Source organism: Egretta garzetta, unplaced genomic scaffold, assembly GCF_000687185.1.
Source record: "Egretta garzetta isolate BGI_Z169 unplaced genomic scaffold, ASM68718v1 scaffold291, whole genome shotgun sequence".
NCBI lineage: Eukaryota > Metazoa > Chordata > Aves > Pelecaniformes > Ardeidae > Egretta > Egretta garzetta.
The window spans coordinates 1,437,853-1,449,228 of NW_009258783.1; the positions used below are offsets into that span (position 1 = coordinate 1,437,853).

The window sequence follows — 11,376 nt, forward strand, 5'->3', positions numbered from 1 at the left end:
CTGATAGTGCAAAAGGATGACTTTTGTCTTTGTGGTGCTTTGAGAAGGAAGGAAGAAATTCTGCCAGAGTGTTTTGGGAGATAATGACAATTCAGGGAAGTATTACAGAACTGAGCACTAGCATAGCTTGAAAAACTGGGAGCTTTTGCTCCAGTAAGTGCTGGTGCATATGTCTGTTCCAGTAAGCATCTTCCAAATGTACGAGCGCTGTTTCTTCACGTCTGAGTGAAATAAAAGCTCTGTAAGCTTTAAAATGCAGTTTTGCCATGTAACATGATGGTGCAAAAATGGCGTGAAGTTCTGTTGATGGATCTTTCACCAGAAGTAGTTGGCATAGAGCTGCTTCAGCAGCACATGAGTTAACTGCAGCAGTGTTGGGAAACTAACTGGGTTCTGTTTCCCTCATGTGATCCAATAAATAGAATTCTTGTCTAAAAACTAATAAAAGATGAAGGTGTTTGAACTGGATCAGTTGGCATCTCAGCCGATGGGATTTTATTACTGTTAATGATGTGTCATAATGGAAAACACAAACTGAATCTGTAGGACAGGTATGTATGCAGGGTCTATGCTTGTGAATACAGACATCTGTTTTGGAAGCACACAAGATGGGGTACAGAACATTGCTACATTGGATTTTTGAAGTCACCTTTTAGAATAAGACTTAACTTTTTTTAAAAGGTGCCCACGGGTGGTAGGTGTGTTCTAAAGCATAAAAATATGCCAGTTATTAACTTGTGTGAGACCCTTTTTACTATTTACTTTCCATTCCTTTTAAAATATTTTAAAAAACAGATTTGAATATAACACGTTGTTCTCTGTTTTCAGAAATGAATAAAGCTAGCAGCCCTACGTAATACGCTGATGGCATTCTGTGCTGCATCAGGATCGATAAGTCAAGAGGGTGTGATGCCTAGAAATCTCATCTCAGAGTCTCCTGAAATGGCATCCGAAATCTCTCCAAAGCACGCACTTGGGAGCATGGAAAGGGGTGGCGGCGTGGAAAATCGTGGCAGCCAAGCTAGGTGCAGAAATCTTGCCTTGGTAAGTGTTTAATGAGCCTTATGCTTAGTGATACAAGTTACATTACTAGCTTTGTTCACATCGCAGGATTTTTTTTTTAATTAAGTGTTGATTTTTGCCCTTTCTAGTCCTAAATGGTGGTTTGTGGTCTTGGTTGTTAACAAACTGAAAGGTTTGTTAACTGCTCTGATTTGGTACAACAGCTTGTTACTCTGGTCTGATTGTGAGAGCTTGGAGAGAGCTTCTCTCTGGCCGTTCCTCCCAGACAACCAGGAACGGCCATAAGGAGCACACGCTGTGCTGGGCAGCTCGATGCAACCACCTGCGTGTAGTGCACAGTTTGGTGCACATCTGTGCCCTCGCTTTAAGTAGCTCGTAAAGGAACTTAAGGATAGTATTGGTTCAATATGTTGTTTCTTGCTTAAGCTCCTTGTTGACACTACTGAACAAAAGTCTTGGCTTATTCCACCTTCATGTAATCAGGTGAGTAACAACTACATCACCATAAACAAAGCTGTCTTCGCATTAGTGAACATGAGTGTGTAGCCATTTAAATAGCATGTGAGTAATTGAAGGAGTAGGATGCACTTCTGCATTTTTCCAATTAGCAGGATGATTCAGGCAATGAACTCAACAGTACTGTTTGTACTGTGACAGGCTAAGCCTAGAAAGCAGGTATGGTTCCCTTGCGTGATTTTTTTATCATCACAATCATTTAAAAAGCATCCATTTTTAATTGAGGAAAGAGCATTCTGGTAAATATGCTTTCCCTGAATGGGAATCTAAATCTCTCTTCCCTTAAATGTGGAATTAGGCTTTCCATATCTCTACCTTCCCTGCTAGCTTCCTTTTAGTGGAGTAGTTTGTTGCTCTGAAAGAGTAAGTGATGAAAGCAAGTTGGCAAGTTGATACCTGTATTTATCTATCTACCTCAGAAATGCTCAGTATCTTGTGCTACTTCGTGAGCTTTTTGGCAATGGAGGTAATTCTAAAGGTGTTCCTTCTTGGTTGTTTCTGATGAAAACACAACTTGGTTAATATTCTGCTGTATCCTTAAGGCAGCTTGTGTTGTTAGTTAAAACACAAACCACATATTACTAAATTTAGTCCCTTAACTTTTTCTGATCTGCTCTAGAACAAAGTTGTGACGGGTCAGGGTAGGGGAGGTTGAGAGTAGCCAAGAACACCATTTGGACTCTGGTATTTAGAGTATGTTGTTTGTTATATGAAAACGGATTGGATGTTGGAGAATTACAGGGAGTTGCGCTTTGTTAAAGAAATAAAAGTTAATTTTATGCATTACTGCGATTCCAGTTTTCCAGGTTATCAAACTAGTAGCCAATCATGTTGCCATGAGTTTTATTCTTAGCTGCAGTGGCAGGCATGAGACTGGTCACTCGGATAAATCAGTATTGAATAACAAGGCTATGTATAAATCGGTATGTTTGTACAGTCTCGCCTTGAGTCTGCTGTGTCAGAAAATAACATAGATTCCCTTAGTCTAACTAGATCTTACCATGTGATAACCCATACAATGATGCATCAGCTAGAATTGGAATCCCTTCCTACTCTGTAATGCAGTAATTTATAGATGGAGTAAAAGCTGGATGCAGGTTTAGGCAATTCCCATCAGACGTGTGTGCATCAGCAAAAGACATTCCCAAAGCCTTGAATTTGTCTTGTTTGAGCTTGTGCATGAAGAAAGTGAAGCATGTACTGACAAGTAGTGCCACAGATCCTCTTCCATGACTGTTCTTCCAGCAGTATAGTAGGTGGCATGTCCGATAAGGCTGACGGCTCGTATATGTTAGGGAATAACAGGTTGGGGAACAGAAACTCTTTTCAATAAAGGCGTAATTTCAGTTTCTGTGTTAGAGAAGAGGTTGGTGATGAACTGAATATGAAGGAAGCTCTGCCAATTGTGATTGAGTAAATAGGGCTCAAGTCTTTAGTGCTGCTCAGAGCTTTCTTCTTTGTGATCTGATGTAAGAAAACAGTATTGTTCCACTGGCTGGTACCTCTTGTCTGTTCAGAACTGAAACAGGCTTTAGAAATCCTCAGGATAAAGAGCAATATTGAGTATTTCTTTTCCTGTATCCTTGTGTAACTGTGCATTAAAAGCATGATTTTTACAGTCCACTAAGCAGATCAGGGGACCTGTAATAGGAAACAATAGTTGCTGGAACATGCTTCTAGAGACCTTAACTTCTTACTTCAGTAGTTTCATTATAAAAGTTCAGGAGATGCAGAAGCTTTGATGGCCTAACAAGGAGGGGATAGGTAACTTTGTGTAGACAAATAATTTCTTACTAGACCGATTCTGAGAAAGGAAGGGGCAGATTTTCAGGCACACCAAACCTTCATAGCCCCATAACAGAAGCAACTACAGACTTACCTGCCTTTTAATTTATCACTTTTCTGGGTCTGCTCACCTAGAGACACAATAATGAAGGTCAGGGTTGACTTTGAATTTTTTTTTAATGGCCTTGCAAAGAAAAGAAGCGTAGCAGTGGTTTTTATGACAGGCCTGTACTGCTGCAGGTTTCTTCCTACTTGATTACAAAAAAAGAGGCTCCTAAGCTTCTCTGTGTCAAACTACATTAGTCACTAAATATAACCTTTGTGTTGCATCTGTGGAATTCAAACAAACCTAAGGATGTGATAACAGAGACAAACACTTGAACCAGCTTCAGCCTACGCTGACTGCTTAGAGCTGGTTTGGCTGACTGCTGGCTGTTCTTGCATACTGCATGTCTGCTCTGGCATTACGTGCTGTGGACCTGGTTGTCGGTGTGGGAATGACTAGGACATGGACATGAATTGCCATGTGCCAAAAAGGTCTTAAAATTCTGTGAGTGTGATTCTTGCCAGTCAGCGGTTGCAAGTTCAGTTTCATTTTGCCAGATTTCTCAGCTGCTTCTTACCTACACAATGATGCTTTTAGTTAATCTTTGACAACTGCAGTCCTTAAAGCCAAATTTATTTTTTTTTAAATGCAAAGCAAGGTGCTGCTGTCCTGTCTTGATTGCAGTAGAATTTTCCATATAAATGATGGATGTTTGGGTCTGGATTTATGCTGCCAACTTTTATGACAGCAGCTGAAGATAAGTTACAGGAGCCTGCATTTAGATGGGAGGAATGTTTGCCTTGATATTTTCACCTCACACCAACTTTTATAACCATAAAAGTTCTTATAGACAAGGACATGAGTTTGCACATAGATTCTGATTTCTTTTTAATGAAGGTGGTATCCATACATGGGCTTGGCAGAAGGATGAGGCAAGTATAGCTTCTCAATGCATGGAATCAGTTGCACTATCCAAGGTGGGGAAGATAAAACCACTCTGTTCTGCTTGGCAATTCTGACTTCCAAAACCCATTCTCGAATGACACTCCCTGATGCGTGGTTTAAGAAGCAGTGAAATACAGTTGCAGCAACTTAAGGACACTTAATTCGTAGATGAAACTAGGTCTTTTTGAAGCAGTCTGTCTTGTTCCATTGACCGACTAGGCACAGACCGACTTCTTAAAGCCAGTCCTTTTTCAGTGCACCACTCTGGTAATTGTACTGTGTATCTACTCTCAGCCATGAGTAATTGCTTTAGTTTCTAGGTGTGAATAACATGCTAGGACAATAGTATCACCTGTGAAAATTATTCCAGAAGGTGCTGGTTGTACCTGAAGTGAGCTGTGCTACCTGGAGCTGCACTAGTAATAAGCTGTGGCAGTGCCTTGGCTCTGTTGTGATGGCTTTAGTGCTATACCTCCTGTATCTGAAAATGTCTTACTGAGTGATAGGCTTGAGGGATAGTGAGTTCCTTGTTATTCTCAATGGATCATGCTGTGGGGGTTTTTTTGTGGGTTTTCTAGATTTATTTTTGCCTTTGGTCCAGACAGATCCTCAGTTAATGCCACAGTTCATCGCCACTCTTTATGGGGCAGTGGTGACCTCTAGAATTTGATCAAGTGCCTATTTCTCTAATCAAGTGGCTTAAATTGGCAGATGGCCATGATTCTAAAAAGATGTCTTGCCTGTTCCATTTGTTATTTCTACAAACGAGCTTCCTCTGTGGCTCTAACAAGACTTTATACCCAGATGGTTTGTCACTAGCAGACACCTTGTATAGTACAGGTGACATTCTGAGCACTGGTAACACAGACGAGAAGAGCAAGTATCTTGTGAGTAGCCTGAGCTTGCCACTTAACTTGGGGTTGACCTGGTTATTTTGTAGTTACGATGTCTCTTGGAGCCTAAAAACTATGACCTTTATCCTTTTTTGGATCAGTACAGATAATTCAAATGCCACAGACCTGATTTTCTAAGTTCACTGTGTTACTATGTCTTTGCTCCAGCCTCTCTGAAGAGGTCCTGAGATTTCAACGTGGTTTTAGGAATTACTGAAAAAGGACAGATTGTGTGTCTGTTAGCCCACTGCCACCTTTTTTTCTCACAACTGGAGCGTGCAGAGCTGCGCTTTGGGTACGTTCAAGGGAAAAGTCCTGAGAAGGGCTCCTTTCATAAAATTAATGTGTGGGGGATTTTTTCCCCTTGATACCAATGCTCTGCAGGCTTTACTGCACTACAGGGTCTTTCACAATGTCCAAATACTTTACCAAATAACAATACACAAAAAAATGAGAAGAATTTTTGACTGGTACTTTCTATGGATTCAGCTGTCTTTGGGCAGGTGGAAGCCATTCCTTACAGGATGTGGAGAGAGCTGTGCTATGCTTCATCCCCTTTGAACTGATATTAACATGACTTGGAAGCAGTATGCCTTAGAAAAATAAAATTTCCTACCAGCAGGGCAAGAAGTAGAGAGGAAGAAGGGCTTGAGGACTGCTTGCTTTGGACTATGACTGTAGAACTAAGGTAAAGAGCCTGACTCTAGCAAGGAGCTACCTTGCTGTAAAATGTGCTAGTGAGAATGTGCATAGAGTGCAAATTGCCATCAGGATCTATAAACTGCATCGTTCTGCTTCAAAGTGGCATCTGGTAGATAAAGATTATTCCAGCAGGTGGGCAGCTCTGCTCCGTAACCTGCACTGATAGGCATTCCTAAACTTCCAGAGCAGTTTCTTTGTACTCCACTTTCTTTTGCAAGGAATACTTGGGTTAGAGTTTCTGTAATGTGAAAGCCAATTTTAACTTGTCTCGCCTTCAGTGCACATAGTGGTCAGCACTTAATATATTAAAATACATATGGGGCTGTGTCTGCCTACCACCTGTTCTTCCCTGTTTTAAAACATGATGTGCTCCCTTCTTCCAGCCTTCCTGTGCAGCTAAAGTCTCAGCGCTCCTTGCTTTGTTCTGGACCCTGTCCAGCTTGGCTGCATCCTTTCCGAAGTTCAGGGACTGAATGTGAACTCTGTGTTCTGAATGAGGATGTGCTGTTATTTCATCACCCTGGTTAATATATCCCAAAATGACATTCGCATACCTGAACAGCACTCTCTTTCCGGCACTTAAACTGACCCGCAGCTCCTTCTGTCTTATATTGCCACTTAGACATTGTTTGTCATTCTTATATTCATGTGGTTTTCAACTGAATTTCATCTTGTGGACTACCAGCACGCTTACATGGCTCACGAAGGTCTCATTCTGTCCTACCTAGTTCTTGCAGCAACATCTTTCAGCATAAGGGGATTAACAAATACTGAGTTAATTGCCTACTGCTGTTAGTGAAGTATCAAAAGTTTAGAGGTATAGGGATAAATCTGTTCAGGACTTGTCTTGCTTCATTATACAGTTTATGATACATCATGCTACTTCTCAAATATAAGAATCTCTCCCCTGCCCCCCAGTTACATAGTTAACTTGCAGTAGCTTCATCTAGGAACAATTTCCTTATTCATCTATGAGTGTATTTTGGGGGGGGCCTTGTCATAAAGCCTTCAAATCAAGGTATATGACATCTGGCGCTCGTACCTTTTGGCCAAGTCAATAACCCTCTTGTGAGAAATAAGATTGGTGTGAAATGACTTGACTTTGTAAAAACAGCAAAAAAAACCAGTTTTTGCCTGAAACGTCTCCCAAATTTTATCAACATTGTTCTAAAATAGAAATTAAAAGGAAAAAGAATTATAAGCTGATCAGACTAACTTTGAGAACCAGAGAGATGTCTTCAGAGTTTATGTATATCTTGCATTGCTTTAGTTTGCTTTTTAAGAAGTAGGTTAGAAGTGATTTAATCAGTTTATGACTTCATCTAGTTTATTTTTTAAATACTTCTAGATCATTTATTTCCTCACGTAGGACCTATTGATTACATGCTTTGCTAATGATTATGAAGCATACAGGTACAATTATGTTAATAAACTGAAGAAAACAACATTCAGCATTACAGTAGTCTTCACCAAATGAAATGGTATTATCAAAATCATCAGATAGTGGGTTGTAAAGGAAGTACTTTTTGACACAACTCACAATTAAACTTTGGAACTCACTGCCACAGAATGCTGTGAATGCCAGCCATTTAAATGGGCTTAAACAGATGAATTCTTGCTAGAAAAGCTCATTAAGGGCTATTAAGTACACAGATGCGGATGCAGCTGGGAAATCCTTAAGCCATGTATGGCTGGAAACTGGAAGGATGCAGGGAAGAAAAATACAAATCCATCCGATTTACAGCAATGCTCTCCCCTGTTCCCCTGTCCTGTGTGTTACTGGTGGGTGAAGGCAGGCTCCTGAGCTAAATGGACTTTTTGGTCTGATTTGGTATGGTAGTTCTTGTTCTTATCTGTAATTCACTTGCCTCTGGCTTAAGCAATGCAGAGGTATGATCCATTCGGTTTCCCTCTTCTATAACTATAATCAGAGGTACTTGGCTTTTTCTTCTGCGCTGAAGCTTTTGTACCTGTTCTGATAGTGTTCCTGCATGCAAGGCTCTCTCTTTTCCCCCCTTTCTTTTTACGAGTAGAATCGCCTGCCTTGTTATTAGCAGGCTGAGGCCTGAGTGGTGCCACATCGGTCTCTTCCTCCTACATATTAGACTAGTTTGCTCCCTTTGTGGTTTTTTGAGAAGCATTCAGTCCCTTCTCTCCCATGGAACTGCGCCTATTAATTCTTTGGCACTGTCAAGTGACTGATGATGAATCCACTGTTCTCCTGGTATTTTGCTGATTGAAGTGTTAACTGTTTGACATGGGTAGTACCATTTGGTTCTCTAGCAGTTTTCAGAAGAATGCTTTTTCCCCCCCCCCTTTTTTTCATTTTTAACCACTGCAGGTGTCTTGGGATTTCCTCTGCTGTTCTGTCAAAGCTGTGCTGGTCTTGGGATTCTAGGTCTGGATGTGATGTTAAGGATTTCTTCAGATGCATGTGAAAAAATTGTGGGTCTCTGATATTAAGTCACTGTTTGGGACAGGTAGGAAGGGGACCTTTTCTGTGAAACAGATTCTGTTCTTGTTTTCTCTTCTTTTCTTTTCTTGTTTCTTTTTTTCCTCTTTTATACCAAATACCTTCATAACAGACTCTTTCCTGTTTGGCGTAAGCAGGAAATGTTTGGCTGTACAGGGATCTGAAATATTAATGCCAGCTGAGCATACTCAGCTATTTCAGCTGTTTGCATCCCAAATTTCTTCTGTCCAAGCAGTCTTTAATCCTCAGCTAAGGCACAATTTTCAAGTTCCAAATTTAGGCTGTCTTTTAAAGTCAGTAGTGTTAGGTGTATGTGAGATTTAGTTTTGGGAGGTGTGTTTGTGTATTAAGAGTAGGGAGTTGGTAGAAAGTATGAGGGGAATAACTAGAGTAGCTGAAAAGACTCTGCTTTGACTGTTAGAAGCCCAGGTTCTTCAAGCAGAAAGGAGGCCTGGAAAACCATCCCAGACAGAATATGAACTTGTTCCAGTACTTGGAAGATGTGGAAAATGAACTAAATACAAGTAGACTTGGTAACCTTAGCTAAAACTGGCACCAGTTGACTACAAGAAAATTCCTCCCATCTTTCTGAAAGCTTTGCTATAATGTAAGTAATACAAGTGGGCACTTTATAATACCCCACTGTTTTCAGACCAGTGGTAAAGCAAGTCACTGCTTGCTTTACATTTCTGCGATCCTTTGGTTTGACCAACTTGAGTAGGTTTATTTTCACCGTGCTTGGGTGTCTAAAATGGGATTATTTTCTTGTCTCTCAAACTGAAGCATGCCTTGCCTGATGGAGTTTCTAGCCAGGCTGGATGCATCTCAGTATGGTGACCTGCCATAATGCTGCCTATTCTCTAGAGCTGCTGTCTTTTTTTTTTTTTTTTCCCTTTTTTTTTTTTTTTTCCCCCTGAGGAAATGTGACATTGGTCATCTTGAAGGAAAACTGCATGAGGAAAGAGCTCAAAGTGCTAACTGAGATGAGGGAGGCCTTTCAAATCTAGGTATGCCATTTACTACAAGTGCATTGGCAAAGGGATGGTTAGTCACTCCAGATCTGTCACCTAAAGGGAAACTGCTCACTTTAGCAGGATCCGTGAGGGTTGGTAAGTCAGGCAGAGCTCTGCTGACCGGTCCTCCTGCAAATCTTACCTGGCATGGAAAAGCTCTCAATCTTGGAGCACAAAAGTGGATGTATGGAAGGGCTTCTGATAGTCTTTTGCTTCAATTCACATGCTGTTTTGCTCAGCTCTGATCAAATGAGTTAAGCTCGTGTGGGAGCAGTTGTTCTTTTAAATGAACAAAGTGTGGTGCAGTCATTTCTGAACTGTACCGCACTCTGGATCTGTTGCCACCATGAACCTCTTAAATACAACCCACCCCACCCCCCTTTTTTTTTCTTTGCCTGCGGAAGTCTGTCTCTTGCAATGAGCTCACCCACAACAAAAGCTTCTTGGAGTCCTGTTCAGCTCCAGCTAGGACCTACCTAACAACAGCTCCTTTCCTGTCATTCTCTCGCCTACTAGACATAGCAGCCGTATGAGTATTTGGGTGGGGAAGGAAGGAGATTGCAACATCCATTAAGAAAAAACAGAAGGCTTGTCTGTCTGTCTTCTCAAGTGCAGCTGTAAAACTTTCCTTGGCCTTTGAAAACTGAGTTCTGCCATGTAGTGGGTGCGAGCTGTGGAATACGTCAGCCTTTGAAGTTAGTTGCTTTAAATAGGCAATTGCAAATAGCATCCAAATTTAAGCTTTTGTAGCATTTTTGCTGCAAGCTGGAATAAGTTACTTACTCTGACAGTGCGCGGTGGATGGTGAGGCTGAGTTACAGGTACCCCATACCTCTGCATGTGTCTCTCGGCCATCAAACTGTGTTTACCTTGATGACACTAAATCTGAATCTCCAGAAGTGTAGATGTACAATGAGCCTCTTGTTGAAACCAACTTTGTATTTCCCTGCAAGACTTCAGTCTAATGTTTTAACAGAAAACTGTGCCAGCTGTGACTGAAAACTGCTGTGTTCACGCGATCGCAGCCATGGATAAGCAAACCTGTCCTGAAGTGTCTGAACTAAGAATGACTGAAAGGCTGCGTGTCTGTCTTCTGTATTTCATTCATTTATTTATAGGGAAAAATCTTTGACCACACAGGAGAAGGCAACTAAGAGCCCCAAGGCATTTATTTTCTCATCTGTAGTGTTTTGAGAGCTTAGAGACTGCCACTTGGTACAATGCAGCACTTCATGGTTTTTAATCAATAGGCATTAAGTTGTTCTTATTTTTAATGCTGGGGATGGGGATAAAAGCTTTGCACAAGGAGTTGAGATAACAGGTAGAGCTGCATGCATTTTTTTCCTGTTGTAGCCTCATGTATGATGACTTGAACAGGCACGGTGAGTTTGAAGCAAGTTGTGCTGCCCTAGCAAGAACATGTCTACCTTCTAGATATTTGCACTGCGTACCTTTATATATTTACCTGAATTTCCCCAGTCCTCCATTGAGAACTAGTCTTGTTACCTGCATGCACAATCAGATGTCCTTGGAGAAGCAAAAAGTAGATAAGAGAAAGGAAACTGTCTTGTGTTGCTTTGCTGGTGCTGCCTTGTTAAGTTACCGATGGCAAAGTTTCCCGTATATGCCTAGTGGGAGAGCAATTCAATCCAGAAAAGGAAAAACCTTCCTTACTTTTCAACAATACTTAATGACTTTCCAGAATTTACACAGCTCTCTTGGGAAATATCTTTCCTGTATCCATTGTCTTAATGTAGTGCCTTTCCTAATCGTTCTTTGTCATCTCCAAGCTTCTGGAAAAGTGAGTGTTTCCCAGGGTGTAGGCTGAGGGAAAAGAGTTTGCGCATTGCTGCCTAGCTTCTCAGAGTGATACTGTGTTAATCAAGTTAATCAAGAGCAGTGACTCATAGAAAATGAAGACTGGATAATCCAAGTGATTATTTATCACTTCTTCTCTGGTCGACGTGCTCGTTTCCTGCT

General features: G+C 41.1%; 1 protein-coding gene across 1 annotated transcript in view; it reads left to right on the forward strand.

The window, feature by feature from the left end:
- Positions 1–864: 864 nt before the first annotated feature.
- The window catches only part of PROSER2 (proline and serine rich 2), a 13,472-nt gene continuing 2,960 nt past the window's right edge, over positions 865–11,376 (forward strand). The window contains exon 1 of the mRNA XM_009649454.2: positions 865–1,044. Within this exon, the coding sequence (XP_009647749.2) occupies positions 865–1,044 (180 nt within the window). The remainder of the gene's footprint in view (positions 1,045–11,376) is intronic.